The following is a 19,963-nucleotide window of genomic DNA, read 5'->3' on the forward strand; positions in this document are numbered from 1 at the left end:
CTTGGCAAATTGTTTTTTACGCTCTCTCTCCCTTAGACGAGGTACGTGAGTTGATGCTTGTAAATGCGAGTGTTACCATTTGTAGATTTTCATATAAATATAATAATATGGCATGTGTCGGAGTGCTGCGACCTTCCGAGTCTACGAGTTCGGAGCGAAGCAAAGAGGTGTGCGCCGAGACTGCCGACTGATTACCTTGCTGCTTTTCTCTGCCGCTTGTTATTGAACGCAGCACCAACACCGTGAAGGCTTTAATTCCGCCCGGCTTGATAAATTTCCCTCGTGAATATTGCGAGTCTGCTGCAGCAGCAGCAGCTCATCCCGGCCAATATATAGTGTATGTGTGCCTGTGCACGCGTGTGATGTTATAAAGTGATGTAGAACTGAGTAGGTCGATTGTCGAGTGCCGAGTGCGCTTCATAAAGAGAGAGAGGCGGTGCTGCTGCTGCTGCTTCTTCTTGCACCAGTGCTGTACCACGTATATACTTCAACCAGTGAGCGTAATTGTGAAAAATCGAGGCATTTTTCCTCGCTTACCGCTCGTGTTAAGCGCGGCCGACGAATCGCAGATTTTTCCCTCGTTGTTGTTCCAACTTTTTTTCTCGCTTCTCGCTGCGGTGGGCAGGCGTCGATTCCACGGCAACCCCCCTCGTGCGCTGCAGCTTTTCAAAAATTTCATTTAGCAAATGCGTCCAAATTTATTTTTCTCTCGATCGTCCGCGTGCATGTATTACCTAGCGAACCCAACTCCGACGCTCTGCATCCGACTGTTTGGGGTTGCCGCGCGCCAACACACCTTGCCCCGGCTTTACAGCTGCAACAAAGCGCGCACAGCTCGTGTATATAAGCTGCGACCAAGTTAACCGAGTGAATGTCTTTTGCATCGCAAACACGCGCACACACCGCTGCTGAGTATATCTATGCTACGCGTAAATAAACCCCAGTACTGCTGCAATGTACAGCTTTGTTTCTAGTGCATTTTCCAGAGTTTACGCGTACAGCGCAGTTGCTCGAGCTTTAGCGCTCGTATATCTTAAAATAACCTAGAGAAAGAGCATCTTTTATATTTCATGTTTACGGAATCATAGCCATTCGAATAGGCGTCGGAAAATATATCGCGATATTTTCTGCTTTTGATCCTCGGCCTCGTAATCAACCATTAACATGTAAAACAGTCGCGGCGAGAAAAGATTATTCGTCTCGAAAAGCAGCTGGAATAGAGAGGGATCGTTGATGTTTTTGTCTACATTAATTTTCGGGTCACGCTCGTGTTTTGATCGAGTCCCGACTTGGTCACAGGCGCATATATAGCCGTTGTCGTCGTCGTCGTTGGTAAAACGAAGACGTGAACAGAATGCAGCCTTATTATTCTACATAGCTACCCTAGTTGAGAAGGAAGAAAGGAAAGTTTCATCTTGTTGCGGTTCCCGATCTTTCTCGCTTCGAATCATCTCCTCCTAAATCCAAATTATATACATCTCATTATACGTATACAATACTACTAAATGTCGAAATAAAACTGTAAGATTAAATTTTACCTGAACGTTACTTTGGAATTCCTTAAACTCCAAATAGTTGCAATGATTTTTATGGCTCTGTATTGCAAGCGCAAAATGTAATTTCTCCTAGGGGTATAAGGAATATAGTTGGATTCTTGCTGCCTCTTCGTTCATCTCTCTTTCGTCTTGGCAGATGATGGGAACGCGCGAAACGCATTTCCATGTACCTATCCAACTATAATATAAACTCATGCCTATTTATCAAACGTACAGCATACTGCAGTTACGTGTATGTGTAGCGAAGCTAGAACGAGGATAGTAGTAATAACGTACGCAGTGGTCTGACTGGTTACAAGCAGGACGTTAGCCTCCTGACTTTTTTTATTTCTTTTCTTCTCTCGCAGTCATCTTCTCCGCTTAGCTCTGTCGAGCGAATTTCGGTCGACTGATATTTACGCAGATGCACTAGAAAGGTGCCGTAGCTTTGTCGCAATCTGCCTAAAGCACTGTGTCATTAATGTTGAAAAAAAACGAATTAGCAAATGCCATGGATAAAAGAGAATGGGAAGATAGACAATTTGTTTGCAAATAGGTCAACGCGGTTAATGACCTTTTTCGGATCGTAGTAAACAATTTTCGATTCACATGAAATAGCCCGAGGCGATTCTCTCGCTGTCCGTGGAAGCACACCGAATTGAAAAATTATGATTTTCGATGACATCGCGCGGCAAATGCATAAAAAAAAAAAATAAATAAATAAAAAATATCGAACCGAAACCCATTGGGTTGCATCAGATTTATCCAAAGCTTATGTATACGCTAGCTATTGAACGTATATTCGTGAGCTTTTATAGCGCGCAGAGAGCAAAGAAATGCTCTGTAGCCGCGCATATTCGCGGATGTGCTCATTAAACGTCGTCACAGCTGTAGCAGCTCTCGGGTCAAGCAGGCCGAAGAGAATTAAGTCACGTGCATGCACGACACTTTTATATACACTCATATGACTCGAGTATGTGTACGAAGATGTATGTTATTCGGTACGGCGGGAGAGAAAACTGTTGCGAACTTTCTCATATCGAGTGAGTTACAACACCGAAAGTTTGCAACTCTGCGCACTGGAGTCGAGTTGACCGACATAGATCTTAAAGACATTTGAGCTATGAGATATGCCAGTTATCATTAGAAAATTATACTTTGCATAAACGTGCATTCTAATTTTCATTTCTAATCAGAGAAATAATTTACTCGAATTAATCTAATTTTAATTCGTAAATCATTGTTTCGATTGCAAATGGCTTGACCCAATTACGTATTGAATAATTTTGAATTTAGGTTTTATCATATTATTGATATCATTATGATACAACAATAGAGAACATTCAAGTAAATCCACAATAAACCCTCTTTCACCCACTTTCAGTTGAATTGAATTCAACTCACCTCGGATAATCAGACTATCTATTATTTGACAATTCCGGAAAGTCACAAATCGATAAAACATGCGTATATCGCTCTGACACAGGAAGGAAAGACATAGACTGGTCGTGAGACATTTGGTACAGCGTATACGGGGAATTATAGTTTTTCGGGGGGTTGCACTCGCAACGTGCCCATCGTAGATATACATCGCCTCGCAACAACAGACGAAACTCGTTTTGTATATTGGCGAACGCAGCTCTCTGAGTAAATTGGTTACATTTTTCCAAATTAGCTTTTCTATTTGCGCACAACAATGCGGCCCGCTCGCGCACAGCGGTTATGTGGCAGCTCCGCGGCGCGTATAATGCTGCAGCAGCCATAGAGTCGCGCTACCGGAGAATAGGTTGCGTAACTGCGTCAGCGCGTGGTTACATCTACGCGCGCGCGATATATATTCTCTCCGATATAATATTGCGAGCTTGTTACGCAGCCGACAGCAGCCCCACTTCGCGAGGACCGAATTCGCCAAACTTCCCCGGCAAGTTTTACACCGTGTATGCATGTGTAACGACGACGTACTAGAGCTGCACTCGACGAAAACTGCGCCGTCCTCCGCCGTGGGTAATTCAAATTCCTCCGTGGCTTGCGCGAAACTTGCTACGCGTAATAGAGGAGAGTGGACCGACAGCCGTGTCAATTATTCATCGTGAATTTTCTTAATTTAGTGTACTCGGGCCCCTCCCGCTGCGTTTCGTCATATCTTAATGCATCTTTGCGATTCAACACATTCCGATCCATCATCCGCGAGTATTATTTCTTCTCTTCGCAATAATTCTTTGGTAAAACGAGCCTAGCTTATTATGACTTACCCTACGATATTCGTGTGTAAAAGCATTTTTAGCATTTTTTACAGAAATCTCTGATTACTAGGACGTATTTGCTCTATATGTCGCGATTCTAATAACATTTGTTCTCTCGTTCTCTGAAATGCAAAAATACTCCAATCAATAGTTTTTAAATACTCGATAAATTCAGCGGATGTATATATATTGATTTTGATTTACGTAATGAAGCATTGCTTTGCATTACATATTGAATGTAGGAAGCTTAATTATCCGCGTTTGCTTGGGACACGCGCATTCGTTGCGTATCCAATTAACGAGATTATACAGAAACAGAGCTGTATTAAACACATGCGTCGCGTTATTTGTACGCGAGCACTAGGCCATGATACAGAGCCTATCGAATTTCAACTTGTAAGAATCCAAATGAAACGAAATTGAAAATTCCGAAATGACGCTTTCCGCAGTATCAAAGTACTCAAAATGTAACAATGCTTTCTGTAGGTTGAGCATTAATTTTCTAACGTCGGGTTAATGATCAGTAGTCGACTCGCTTTACGTAATCGTATTAGCGCGCGGAGCTTAATTCGGGATTAGTACCGCGGCGAGACTGGATCAAGAAAAGTGACGCGCGATCGTTGGAACGCCACGTTGAGGACAATTAAATGAGGAATTGACTTTTATTTCGCGTAAACGGCACTTTTAAGCACGTGCAGACTGTAAGATCCACTGCGAGCGGGCATCGAAAACGAAATCTTTTTCAACCGAGTGGCATGGAAGAAAGACGAGGGAAAGATGAACAGCGCACGAGAGATGGCAGTGCGCGAATTGACGTTAATGGAGTTGTGAATTTGAATGTTCAGTACGTGAGCGCGTGCGTGTGATATGTCTACAATGCGCCACTGCTGCCGACGCTGCTGTTTGAACAGGCTCGCTCTAGCGCGATGCACAAAGAAAGTTTATTAAAGCATTGCCAGCAGAGCTTTTGCTGCTCGCTCGCCGCTTCTCGAGATATCGTTCGCGTTTCAGATTGAATCTGCGATCGTTTAAGCTCATTATGTCGTCGTTGCAATCTACATAGCTCAGCTTATAACTTGGCTTGAATAAGCTACGATTCAAATGTTACATACACACTTTGTCGGATCTTGCGCGCGCGATAAAATCGGCATGATCGTTGAAACGTCAACTGAGATTGCCAATACTGCACCGCCCCACATATAGCCCCTTACATATTATTATGAGCAAACCCATTTCTCATTGCTTCTGATACCTGAGCTTGATCGTGCATACAGCTTATCGGTGACCGCGATCAAAGGCACCTGAGCATTTGACTGCGTGCACAAACCAATTCGTTTGTGTGTACGTTGGATTGTATCGAGATGACACTGTGGTTGTTCATCCTTTGTTTATTCGTTAACTTGAGCTTTTTAGTCGTCTTCTCGACGATTGCAAAAGAATTCATTCTATAAAATGATTATTATCGACACAATTGTGTTGCTGTCAAAATGTACAAATAATCAATTCTCCTCGGTTCAACTTATACTCGAACATTCAGAAAATTACCTCTGCACGTCAAGTGCAGTCATGACACAGGTATCGATCCAAGTCCGCGACGGACCATTGTCGCAGCCGAAGTTATGCATATTACATACGAAATGAACGGGAGAATCAGCTCTCCGCACGCGTCAGGCGCGAAATCGTCGTTACCACGCGTGTACACTTTAAATTATTCAATGATCCGTGCGCCAGACCGACGCGTACGGCCTAAAGATCGCAATCGTATGCACTGCACTGTCGCGCGAGTGCCTTTTCCCGCGACCTTCGATTATAATCATTTCACGCGACTTATAATGTGTTGAAAAATGAGAAAGGATTTTTATACAACCTCTGCGATACCGAATTCAAATCGAAATAAAAATTTTTAAAAAAGCTTTTTAAGATTTCTACTGTAATTTCTCAAAAAAGCTAAGTGAACAATTTACCATGAATTGAGCCACTTATTTATCGAAATAATTGTTTTAAAAACTCAAAGTTACTGTTTTGAAACTTTTTTCGTTACATCATGCAGCGTTCAAAGTTTGCATTAACTCCGATTGAAAAGCCTTAACTACGCAGATAAATTCAATCGGTTCTTGGAAGTTAATTATGCTGTACGATTTCAATTGTTATTATCTACTATGTAGAGGTTTGTCGCCAGGCTCTCAGTTGTCAAGTAAGACAGTGCAATTCTAGTGGTCCTCAAACGAGTTGAAACGGTATTGAACTCGAAATGCGTAATACCACACAAACATTATGTACCTGCCTGTGTGGCTGTCGGAGTTTCATGCGATTAAACTATGCTCGAAGGAGACCTAGAGTCTAGAGCATTACGTAAATTCTTGCAGTTTCTATCGACACTGCTTTGCCATAGTTTTGAATTAATACTGATACGTACACTTGCGTTTGTATTCGGAATATTAACTCGTATAGGCTGACTTTACGCCTCTTGTTTGCGAATATGACGAATATTCTCCTCGCATCCACAATAATTGATATCAGAAAAATGTTGCTTCTGCATTCCGGGTTGCTTCACTGCGTTTCGCGCCCGACTATACGTAACTAATTCTCATTGTCAAGCTCGAACTCGAAATTTGTACGTTCAAGTTTAAAGAGATACCGGAGCAAATGTTAAAATAAACATTTTTGAACGCGTTTTCCGGTATTTCCACAGAATATTTTTGAAAAATAACTACAAGAATATAAGGAAAACCATAAAATAAAGACATTATGTAAGTTTAAAAAAATAAATTCAAAAGAAGTACCACTAAACGTGTTTGAATATGTTCATTTTAACCTTGGTTTCGGTATCTCCTTGACAACTTCAGATTACCTGTATCATCGAGTTAAGTTTCGGAATTCCACTAATTAACGCCTTCCAAAAGCAGAGAAACAGACATACAGAGTTCTAGGGTTATACATCGATAGGTGATCATAACCAAATCTACCGAGAATTACAAGCAAATCCTACGGAAATGTCTCGAAATGTATATACAACGTTGAGACTAATTCCGGTACGTTAAACTTGTCAAACAAAGCAAACTCGACATAACAATGCGATGGGTGGGATGGCTAAAAGCCTTCGAACTAGAGGATTGGCATCCAAAATATTGCAGCTGGCAATATTAAAATATCCGATGATGAAAATGCTCGCCACGGCAACATGTGAAATCGGGAAAAGTCAATTCAATATTTTTCCATATTTCACGTGGTATCTCGATGACGTTTATGGCCTGGGCGCATCGCAGCGACAACACGACAATGCGTGATTTTTACCTCGTATATATATGCGCGCTCTGGCGCGGCCGTAATGCAGCCCGTTGCAAGTTCGTTACTTAGCGCTCGCGTTCTTTGTGTCACGAGCTACAGCCACACGGTCTATTCAGGCTATCCTCGACTGCGCCCGTTGTCGTCGTCGCCGCGCTTAAAATGCAAAAACTTCCAGCCGCAATGTATACTTGCCTTGTTATCGCGATGGTTTCGTGCGCCTAAACTCTTCTCTATGCGCAACTATAGTAGCACACGTACAGCTGCGCGTTTGTTCCAAAACAATATGTGCGAGCAGACAAAGACGATATAAGTTTTTCCGTTTACACGCGTCCAATTGTTTTCTTCTTTTCACAGCTTAAATGAAGCAGCAACGGCAAAAATAATATAATGACTGAATTAGGGACTCGCGACGTGGTGTCGATTCGTAACAGTTTCTATGTTAGCAGATAAGAAACGAGCATAATATTAACAACGAACGTCATTTTGCCCTGTTCTATTTACGTTCAACTAAAATCAATTCATACTACAACGCAAATCTAAAATTGTCTTCTAAGCGGTAGTCGTGCTCGCATTGTAGCCAATTTAAACAAAATTATAATTTATAACTAATCTGCGGATAAAAAATGCTGAACTAAGCCCGATCTTACGTGCACTTTGCCTCCCCATCCTTCTCTTTTTCTCTCGCAATGAATGGAAAAGTTCGTTTCATTGATAACACCTATAAGCTCGAGTTGTATTCTAGAGGCGTAGTGTAGAATGGCACGCTCCGTTGAGTGGAACGTCCGCGTCGTCGTCGACGTCGAGCCATCGACATTGTGCGACTTCGTGACTCCTCTCGTCTATACATTCTTCTGCAGTCAGCGGGGATCTTTCGCTTCGTTTCTGCACCGATAACTTGTTTCTTTCTCTCTCGTTCTTTCTGTTAGATTTTTCTACTGTTTTAGACTCTAATGAGAGCTGTACACTTTCTTAATGGCCAAAGACTTGGAGGTATATAATGCAATTATTTTAGCAAGACTCTTCGATAAGTGGCGTTTTGATTGACGCTAATAAGTTTCATCGAAGCGAGAGAAATACATCTTCGTGAACTATTGTTACGAATTTCCAAGCTTTCTTTTTGAACACCACTTGATATAATTGTCACATGTAGTCAACCATGTTCTCAGTTGCACCCTATCAGAATAATAGCTCTCTCACAAATAGCATATTTGCATACCCAGTGCTCGTGACTCATACTTACAACAATGATAGCTATTATGATTCACTGCAAAGTTAATTCATATCTTTTTTGGCTCTTACATAGTGTCAGTTGGAAATTTTCAAATCGATTTAAAAAGTTTTGAAAGCATCAAGGATTTATTTCCTTGCGTGTTACACGTCCGTGCTCACCCTCAAATAAGTCCCATGCTTTAAATGTTCAGTTTAATGCTTGTGCATTTCATATTAATTTAAAATGTATTATATTAAGATTATAAAAAAAGATGCATATTATATAAAAAAAATTCTATTATCATTTTCACTAGATTAAATATTCGACGTTTCTCATTAACTTTTCCAACTAAAAGTAATTGAAACAGATTGTTAGAATTTAAATGATAATAATTTGGAATTTTGTGTTTCAGAAAAATGAAGCGTGAGGCAGATGCACCCGGAGGTGGCCCTGGAGGCCCCGCTCCCAATAAGCGCTACAGACAGGGCGATGAGGAATTAAGATTCCTTATTCCAAGCAGAGTGAGTATTGCACTTTTTTTTCACTCGGTAAATTCGAAACAGGTCAACTCGACTCGGATTCGCTGACAATTGCACTGCGCACAATTTCGGTACTTTAGCGCTCTTGAACGTTTCAATCTTCGTGGGCTTTCGAGCTTCTCAAAATTATTCCTGCTGATTTTTTCGATTTATTCAATTAATGGCAATTGCTGACACCCCCTCTACCGCTACAGTAATAGTCTGCCTGTAAATATAAGAGGTCGAGTGATATGCTCGAAAGCCAAATAAGTTTTTGTACGAGTGATTTTGCATGACCTTTTTTTTTTCAAGAGTTCGTCAATAGTATCAGTGATAAGAATTTTGATGAGATGATAATAGGCAGAAAACGTCGATGCAACGGTACTAATTTTTACATGAGCTCAAGACCCAGCAGAGCTGTATTGACTTCCGGTCATTGTGCGATACCGTGAGCCACAAGACTTATACATTTCCTAGGCGAACACACGTTTTCTTTTATTACCTCTTTCTTCGCGATCGTCTTTGCAAGCTTCTCTCGAGAGACTCAGAGCCGCAAAGGAGAGGAAAAGAGATCTCCAGCGGGAAATTCATCGGAGGAAACAATGAGTTTCGATTTTATCTATCGAATAAGACGTTCTAGCCTCGCAGCTTCTGCACATATTATAACAAGCCTCGCTTATATTCCAAAACTCGAAAGCGAGTGTAAAAACTTTGACTGCAGTTAGATATCTGCAGAGCTGCAAACTTTTCTCTCCGAGCATTACCAAAATTACAAATATTATGTAATCATGTCGACTGACTGAACTCAAATTTGAATTTCCTTCTAAGTTTCACGAAGCATCTAAAGCTCCCATGAACATATCGAATGATTCTACGATTTGTGTACATACCCGAGATACGCGGTGGAAAAAGCAGAGAGCACCGAATAATTTTTTGGTGATATATGCACGTGGTATGTATGCAAGTTTTTGCTAGTAATATTGCCAATTTCAGTGTTCCTCGTAAATTGTGCATTCGTGAAAATAATATCAAAACATTAGAGTTTCGACAGAGCAAACGTTTCGATCTTTTAATTCTGACAGCTATATTCTCTGTCAGATTAATTCTTTCTGTGCTTGATGCATTCCTGAGTATGGGACATCGTTTCAAAGCTATAAATCAGCAGAAAGAAACGATAAATTTTACACCAGCGTGTGTGTAATCTTCTGTTTGTAACGACAATTGCATTATGCATTTCTGAATAAGTTGTACAAAATATACATAATTCCATAGTGTATTATCCTGACTCGCGAATACGGTAGACAAACCGTATAGCTGCAGAAGATTTCTATGCGTGCGGAGTTACGGCATTAATGGTGTTGCTGTATGGTAATACACATAAAAAAAACTCGTTCTGCAGTTTGTTGCGTGCAAATGCGCAAAGAGATACAATTTATAACGTTGCGATGCTGCGTTTACGTAGATACATACAATCGTGATCAAAGACTCGATATACAGTTGTTTTGAATGTTACTCTGTTATTTTAAATTTTCATGATTTAATATTCATCATTGCCTTTGTGAAAATTAAAATATTTTTATTTTATTTAATTATTGAATTAGTTAACATTCAACTTATAGTATTTCACTTTAAAGATTAAAAATTGTTACTTCAAAACAATAAATTTCTAACGACTAAGATAATTTCGCGATGTGACCGATCATAAAGAGATGCGTCAAGCAATTGAACTTGAATGTAACGCCCAAGTTGTTTTGCATGACGAAACGTCTAACGGCGTGTAACCGTGGCTTACATCACCGATACTTATGTAAGGCTCTGTCACAAAGGTGTGGGAGCTACATTTGACCATTTTCCGTTTCGTGTTTATAACACATAACGAACGACCTGAATGTCGCACTACAATTTGTGTACCTTGGTCTTATAAAGAAAAGTAACATCGATAAAAATTACCAGTGGTGCTATTCATCCACAGAGAATATTCAGGCTGTTCCCAGAGTCGAAGTTTATCGCGAATAGAGGATCGGAGTAATTACGCTTATGAGTTTGTTGTACCTCTATTCGCTGTACAGTAAGTTCCGATGAGCTTAAACGACTCGCGCGACGACTTACACGAACCTTTAAAATAAAAATAAAAACGTTGAAGTTTGCATACTTCGTCATAATTTGTATTGATGCGATGTTTATTTTTTGTTAAACTTTGCATTCGGTAAAATTATTGTTAAAATAATATAATCTCTACTTATATAGAAATATCGTATTTTTGAAAGTTCAAAAATATTTCACTAAGAAATTTAAGTTATTAAAATTAAAACATTATCTTGATAATTGCAATATTTAGTCATTAGTTTTTTGTTTATTAATACAAATACCGACTCGTATTTTCTGCAAAGAGCCATAGCTTGTGTTATATAGCATAGAGTTCTACTTGTGCATACTCCATTTGTGATTTAGAGTCTAATTAAGTTCCTTTTTTATGGATTCATCTGTTGAAGAAAAGTCGGTGTATGGCTGCTTTATATTCTCATTCAATCGAACTTTTATAAACTTTCTATAATTATAAATATTTGACATATATACTTATTGCTGATTATTTTCTTTATTTACAGATTGCTGGATCAATAATTGGACGTGGAGGTCAAAATATCGCCAAGCTCCGCAGTCAGGTAAGAAAAAAGAGATAAAGAATCTATTAATTTTTTTTTTTAACTTGAATCGCTCTCCTTAGATATAATCATGAAAAATATCCTTAAAAGGTCAAAGATTTTAAAAAAAATAATAAGGCTGATTAGCGCTTGAATCCGTTCTACGAAACTACCCTTCCCCAGTTTTCCTATTCTTTATCTTTATTTAAACAAAATGTGCGTGAGTGTGGGTATAATGCATGAAAAAAGTAAAAAAAAACATATATAGCTGATACAACACTTGTAAAAAAGTAAAGCCAGATTAATGTTTGAACTCCGGGAAATTTGCAATAATTGATTCTCCGCTTAATGAAAAATTGGCCGTTATCTACAAAAAGTAATAGCTTGATTTCTGAAATCCGTTACGTCAAATTTTTGTTTTTATCGAAGATTTTTTTTTAATATTTACTTGTAATTTATGAAAACAACCTTGATTCCTAGAAATTTTAAAAGAAAATGTGCGCAATATCAAAAATGGGTTAATAATAATTATTTTTGACAAATAACGAAAATTGTTGTTCAAAAATTGTATAGCAAAGATAAAAACATCTACCATTACATAATTATTTCCTGTTTGTGCTGACTATTTCTAATTAGAATTTCCATTTCACCGTAACTCAATACTTCGTTGTGTATTCTTGCTCGTTATGTACACACATTCTTCGTTACATTTACTCAATATCAATCTATATTTTGCAATTTTTTCTTTCGTGACACATGCGTCCAAAAATCTTTTTATTGCACTTTTCAACCTAACAAAAAAGTGCAAAATTACCGGAATAGTATAGATATTATCCTCACGACAGTTATACACAGTAGTGCGTGCAATAATGGGTAGTATCCAAAGTGGCCTCTACTTATAATATATATTAGGGGTGCATGTACGTTTTGTACAAAGCATCGACATATTGTACGTTGGCAAACGAGCAGCACGCGTGCACCACCGTGCTACATCTAGTATATTTTCGCTCACCCACACTCATGCACACATGACTAAATTCGTACTAGCTATAAACACGTATTATATTTTGGTATCTTTTTCAAAGCATTCATTTTACCACGAGGTAGTAGTATTACGGTGACACACCTTCGTTTTCGTTTTCTTTTCCAATACCTCAAATAACAATCTTGGTACCGCTTTCTAGTGATTACTTTAGTGCAATAATACTTCGACGTTTGAGAAAAATAAATTTTTTCACGTATTTGCATTCGCCAAAAAATAAAACGAAAAACACCTGAATCGATATTGGAGAAAAAATAATTATACCCACTAACCATCATTACCTTTCCCCTATTTGAAAAGCGCTGGGAATCGTAGAGGGTGGTAATATATATTTTTTATACGAGAGCCTTTGAAATAATGAAACACGTCGTGCACTTTATTCTTATATGTCTAACTTTCATCACTTTGGGGATCGGTTTATAATGGTGAAAAATGCTGCGTCATACAGTCAAATATAAATTCCCTGTATTTTCATTTAACATTCTTTTTTTACCAGTTTCCAGCACCTACATAAGGATTTTACTATTTCTTGACGTATCATTTTTTATTATTTTTCACTTGTATTAAAAACTTAGAGATTTTATGTTGTAGCTTAGACCTTGTTACTTATTTACATAAGAACTTGTTTATTGATAATTGAGTCGAATTGTCTATTCACAATGTAAACTACAGTACTTTACGATTTTACATCTGATGCAAATCGATTTTCTGTTGAGATTATAAAAAATGAGGCTCCTGACACGTCCTGATTGCCTGAACAGTTTTTATTTTCACTCTGACCATCAATCAGTGCATTATGTGCATATGTGACATGTGCATTACCACCATATTGTCCAAGCGTTGTTAGGCCAAATTAGCGTTTGTCCGTGTAGGCCTATATTTATACATTCCTGCAAATACGAGTCTGCGACGTAACCATCAGTCCTAATAGGAAAATTGATTTGGATCGATTTGCCAGATGGAAATTCGAAAAGAACTGTAAACGACCGATCTCCAAAAAAATTTGCAAAAGACAAACCTGCTTTGGTATGTCTGTGTTAGTTAGTAAGTTCTTCACGAAAATCAGAAAAATACAAGAATTTAGATTGTAAAAAAAGCAAAGAAAAAACATACGCGCGTCTCTGTACTTAATTGCGGAGCACGGCGTTGTACTACTTGCTGTATGAGGTGGTTATCTAACTTGGTTGAATATGATTTGTGCCCTGGCCCCGCCCCGATGACCCCGATGATGCCGCTTGTCCCGTGTGTGTTGTTGATACGACACAACGACGGGGTTGTGCGTTGTTGTTGAACCCAACAACAACACCGTATCCTGTGACCTGAACTCTGGAACCTGAACTGCCTGAAAAAAACCGAACTGTGGGACCACGCACACAACCACCTCGCCCACCACCAACTACCAATCAACCAACTACCACGCCAATGAACAATGAATATCACCAAACAACTGTGTATGCCACTCCAACAATGCCACCGATGTGTCGCTTACTTCTGTGCCCAACAGTACAAAGCCTCAATCACTGTACCCGATTGTTATGGACCCGAACGGTAATGCCAAAACACCACTACTTTAATGTTTCTAATTCTCTTTTCGCTAATTTTTCTCTCATTATATTACAATTATACAATGGTATTTACATCATTATATACTAGATTTTTTATTTTAACTTTTTCTTTTTTGTAATGGAGCTTTAATAAGGAAAAGATAGATTAAATAATGATTTCGATTATGTTATGATTTTTACAAAAAATATTATCGCTGTTACGATATGTAATGGTTGTTTTCTTATTTTTAAAAATTGTTCGCGAATATTAGCTTTTTCTTTGATGGAAATATAAACATTTTTTTCTTAATATGAATTAAAAAGGTAAGATAACTATTTCCATCAAAGATGTCTATTTTTAGTCATACATATTTTATTCAATCTTTGACGATGTTTTTTAACTCATGTTTATCTATCAAAGATTCATTCAATACATTATTTAAGCCGAAATAAGCGAAAAAATACACTGAAATATTACCACGAAACTGGTCTCAGGACAATTGATTTCATTGTTCATTCAATTTTCGTACAACAATACAAATCATAAGGCATTGATGTAGATTCATACTTTCTTGCTTTTTCACTTACTCTTGAATTTTCAAAAGAAATATTTTGATCTCAAATGATTCATTCTGTAACATAAATATTCAATCGACAGGTTTATTTGCCAAAAACCCTCTAAAAGTTTTCTGTGGTCTCCAAAACTATCATTTTTTGCAGCAAATTCAAAAATTATTCCATACGTATGCAGCATCTACGAACTCATTCTTCTTCTCTGACTCATTACTTGTTGAAGCTATAGCGTATCTCATAATTTTCAGTTTAAACGTCGAAAAAGTTGGTACGAGAGATTTCACCCTTTTATTTCCTTTTAATAAAAGGTGGTCTCTTTCATTCTCAATGCGATTTGCTCCAATCTGAGATTTATACCGAACTATGAAGTTCCCTTACCGAACAAAATATATAAATATTATTATCCAGATGATTTGATGAAAGTCATCAAATATAGTTTTACGACAAACTGCCTCGATTTTTATGTATGCGTTTATTGGTGGTAACTGCTTATTTTTGTAAATAATCCAAAAGCACACCGATTAACTAATTCATGCGATAAATGCAAATAAGCTTTGAGCTAATGATACTCAGTCCAAACGGAATGCTCATAATTTCGTGTAAACCTCTCATTATTCACTAATCATAATGGTTATTTAGTAAAAAGGCAGTTCAATATGTTATAGACAATACTATTAAGGTTTTTAATTATAAGTTTAAATGAAATGTGTTGAAAGTATTTTTACTATTGATAAATTATTTCATTCGCAAATTTTATGAACTGCATGATAAAAAATTGAATGGCTCTAAACGAGAGTAAATAAAAATACTTTCATTCATGACTAATAATTATTACTTCTGAAGAATTTTTACAGACGAGCTTGTACGGATACAACGTTAAAATATATCGCCGAAATTAAAACTTTTACCAGAGGTAGTAAATTGCCCTTTTAATGAATAAGTTAACTCCAACTTCAGATATCAGGATCATTATTAGCGCTCACAGAGCTAAAAAGGTTTCCCGAGGTCAAGTCTCGTTAACAGACTAAGAGTTACCGTTCATTTTTTAAACAAAACCTTATTCAAACGTAACATACATATGCTCCTGTTTTAATATGCAACGTACAATTTTTCGAAACCTTTGATCCAATGGTAAATTTGTAATACCACTTTGTAATTTATAAGTAAAACTGGTAAAAAATTATCTTGAGTATTCCCAACAACCTTTAAGGTTTTGAATTTTATCACTAGTAATTTTTTATCTGTATACATTTTTTACTTCGTCAACAAGCTTAGTTTTCGACGATTCGCCACAGTTTTTATGCTTTGACCCCTGAAATCACCTCCTGTCGCTAAATTTGCTTTCACAGACAAAAAAAACCTCACTGATTTATTTTGATTTTAGGATACTGACCATCAGTTCGGACTTGGAGCAGGCTCTTACTATTCTAAACGAGCTTATACCTAAACTCGAAGAGGTAAATTTCAATTTAGTTAACAATTATATTTTTATATTGAATTTGAATTGCTAATATCCTTTTTCCAAATACAGAGCAGTCCTAAGAATGGAAATGAAGCTGATCTTGACTTGCGTATGCTGGTACATCAGAGCCAAGCTGGTTGCGTCATTGGTAAAGGCGGCGGCAAGATTAAGGAACTCCGTGAGGTAGGTTTAAAAATTAACATTACGATCTGTTTGCAAAGCAATAATCTAAAAGCTTCAAAAAGTTCCTGTACCCGTTGAATGTAAAATTCTGAATAGATAAATATGAAAAGTGTATTTGTTGAAAATTTTGACGCATTGGTAAATGTTGTATCGAGCTTTATAATTCGAGAACGTCGTTCAAGTTTATATCGTCCATCGGAGAAATCCCAGAGCTTTCGTCTTAATGCTTTGGAGGATGTAACGTTTCGCGAAAATAGGACCCAGGAGTCTCGTAAATCCTCGAGTTAGCTTGGAGCCGAAACTTTTTATGTTTATATATAAAAGAGTAGAAAGGCTCGTTAAACATATGTTACATGTGTAGTAACAGAATAAACAATGAAATGACCGTAATTTGCCACTAATTGAGCAACTTCGTGTTCAGATACAATTATCCGAATTATTAGAAATGAAACAATAATAAATTTAAGGTGATCCGTACCCCAGTTCAAAATTCAAATTTTCAGCTGAAGTACGGATCTTCTTAAGAAATAAAGTATAAAATCTCTCGAAATTGTACTTTTTCGTTCTCGTTAAATGTGTAGGCATTCTAATGCACAATAGCGACGGTGTCATTGTACGATCGAGACAAACTCGATACAAAGGTCACATATATATATGAAAGTACAAAGTAGCGCTGCAGCTACTCAGTCACGTTGTACGTGGTCTAATCTATCGCGTGAGCTCACACTCTTTTATAGTATCAAGACGAAATGTATAGGAAATATCTCAGCTTTTGTTGTTAGAACGATACCGGAAATGGCTTCGACTGTTAAGATAATGCTAATTTCTTTATATGATTTTATATTATGCTAAGCGTTTTTCGATTAAAATTTGATCACATGATACGACGCGACTACAAATGCAAAAAATCCACTTCCCCGAGAAAATTTTATCGGTCACGAAAAGCGTTAAAGTTTCTTTACATTGCCGCAAAATAGACCATTGTAATAGGGCCGCCTTCATCGCCGCCGTTGTCTCCGTCTGGGTGTCGTCGTCATCATCTTGAGGAGTTGATGCAGACGCGAAAGGGAGATGTGGTAAGAAATGGCGTCGTCGCGAGGGAGGTTGGCGACGAACAAGAGATACGTGTATACGCGCTGCTGCGTGTCGATCAGCCGTGAAATCCGGTTAGGAAGCCGAAGTGATAAGAAAATTGTTGTCGATGTCGTCGTCGCCGCCCGCCACTGCGCTGACGAGGGATGGTAAATTCAACAAGATTGAAATTTGAGTTCGGCACGGAATATCCTTTGCGAAAATTTCGTGAGGTGACAATATTCGGCTTATAACGTACTTATTCCTTTCATTATGCTTTATGTCTCTCGGAGTTCCAGTTTGCCGTAGAATTAGATTTCACGCTATCCTAGCGTTACTTTATATATACGTTTGTGCTTGATGTTTTTTTTTCTTTCTCTCTCTTTTTGTAATAAACATGAACAGTAGTAGGTATAGAGCGACACACAGGGCGAATCAATTCCACGAAAGTGAGTCGGGTAACTGTGTGTGCACGCGACGCGAACGACTAGTTGGCGCCCGCCTGCTCGACTTTCGATGCAGGGGGTGCATTTTCTACCGCTGCACTTTACTTTTTCTCTTTTCTCTCCCTTTTTCTCTGCTCTACTATTTATATATATAGTACTTATGTACATAGGCCTATAAAAGTATACAGACATAAAGACTTGTTCAAACGCGTTTGCTACACATCTTTTCCATTATTCAGCACTTTGGATAAGTGTTTTCAGTCGATAATTAAGTGAACTTATTTTTGTTATCAAAGATAATAAGATCAAAAAACAGCCAAGACTGAATTATCTAAGATTCTTAGTCGAATCATGGTGAAGCTGTGCCCTCATTTTTAGATACAATTTTTAATTAAGTCTAAAATCGATTTTTACTTAAGTGAAAACTTTCAATTAAGCTAATAGCGAAGCATTTTCGTTTGACTAAACGATTTAAAACATTCGAGCGCCCCGGAGGCGACGAATATCTCAGCTCGCGATGTCTTCGGTTCGTTCAAAGATGAATAATGAGTGGCGAGTGCAGTTTAGCCTCGCCAGAGCATCTATACGACGCGTGCGTACACATATATTTGGCGAGTGATGCTCAACTTGTTTAGTGTACGTCGCGCGGGACTGTCGTGGAACTATGCACATTTTAGTGAATGAACACTTTGTTGGTCGAAACTAACTCGTCTTTGATCTGCAGCAACGACGCCTACGATTCTTCACGAATCAGTTGGTTGGCGCTGTGCCATATAAGCTGAATATATCTCGAGCTTTTCCGCGAAATCGTATACTCATGAATTCAAATTGAATCGATTACACATTTGTACGAAATAATCGAATCAATTGGCGAGCTTCGCAAAAGATAGCTCTGCCGAAGTATCGTTCGCTGGTAACTCGGACATCGTTTCTACCGACGCATTTACGAGTAAGCCAATTCTATGTACTCTTCCAAACCAGCTGATTTTGAATCTTACGAAAATATGCTGCACACGAGGGCACGTATTATTTACATTTGTATACAGCGCAAAGAAAGGAATGGTTGGTCCAATGCCTGTAATAATATATGTACGGGCTGCATGGTCAGTAGAGGTTGGCGCGAATTCTCGACGACATATTGTGGCCTCGCGCGCTCTTTTTCAAACAGGTGTTCTCCCTCGTCTTTAACTTTTTCTTTCATGCATTAAATGAGTGTTCATCGTGTGTATGTGAGCTGCTGCTGCTGCTGCTGTTTCAGGTAACGGACGCGCCGGTATATAGCAACAGCTGCCGGCAGCTACACTGCCAGGTGTGCTCGTGCCCGCCTTTCGTCTCTGACTGTTGTTACTGCTGCTGCTGCTGTTGCTGTTGCCAATGTATAGACCCTGCACTCACGTCAATAGGGAGATGCTTTAGCTTGTGTACTTCGTGACTGATTGAATTGCTCCAAGGCCGATATAAATTGCTCAATGGCTCCGAAGTTAACAAATATAATATTCTATACGAGAACTCGATCAACAATCACTAAACAAAGAGCCTTAAGGATTGCTACCGAATATTGTGAAAAAGCGAGAAGTTAATTGTTATTGAGGAAAAAATGCCATTATACTTGGAATAAATACTGCTTGAAGGCGAGTTTTATAAAATTCTAAAAAAAAAAAGATTAAAACTTGAACGATATAACGATTCACTTAAAAGTAGGTTAACATCCTTTTCCATTTCAGTCGCTAGCTCAAAAGGTCCGTAGAACCATTAAACGCGCGTGTTCTTCTACGTTTCTGTCTATTAAATTTAACTCTACGATTTATTATACACATTATCAAAGTAAAAGTAACGCCGGACTTTAAACAAGCTGAAAACTCGTAGAAAGTATATTGGTTAATATGCTTTATATTAATGCCGAGCCTCTTGCTTACACGAAACAACAAATGAAAAAGTTGAATAATTTTGAAATGTAAAAGCTGGAGCAATATCTGTCTCGTCCCTGAGGTGTTCACTATCATCAGAGATCTTTTTCATAAGAGTGTAAAGTAATAAAGCATCCTTGGCTCGAGAAAAAAAACCTAGACGCGTGGCTCGTTTCCCTCGTGCAGCAGCAGCAGCAGCAGCAGTCTCCCCTGTATACATGCCTAGGATGATGCGCGCGTGCAGCAGCGTCTTTCATCGAGCTGCACAGTGGCCACTCCGCACACACTCACACGCTCGC

At 38.4% G+C, this 19,963-nt stretch overlaps 1 protein-coding gene across 1 annotated transcript in view; it reads left to right on the forward strand.

The window, feature by feature from the left end:
* LOC106655174 (heterogeneous nuclear ribonucleoprotein K) overlaps positions 1-19,963 on the forward strand; it is a 57,826-nt gene that overhangs the window by 22,307 nt on the left and 15,556 nt on the right. The window contains exons 3-7 of the mRNA XM_023461462.1: positions 8,689-8,797; positions 11,401-11,457; positions 13,983-14,026; positions 15,980-16,052; positions 16,127-16,240. Of these exons, the coding sequence (XP_023317230.1) occupies positions 8,693-8,797; positions 11,401-11,457; positions 13,983-14,026; positions 15,980-16,052; positions 16,127-16,240 (393 nt within the window). The 5' untranslated portion in view covers positions 8,689-8,692. The remainder of the gene's footprint in view (positions 1-8,688; positions 8,798-11,400; positions 11,458-13,982; positions 14,027-15,979; positions 16,053-16,126; positions 16,241-19,963) is intronic.

The sequence above is a fragment of the Trichogramma pretiosum genome, unplaced genomic scaffold (assembly GCF_000599845.2).
Source record: "Trichogramma pretiosum strain Unisexual culture from Peru unplaced genomic scaffold, Tpre_2.0 scaffold2, whole genome shotgun sequence".
Lineage (NCBI taxonomy): Eukaryota > Metazoa > Arthropoda > Insecta > Hymenoptera > Trichogrammatidae > Trichogramma > Trichogramma pretiosum.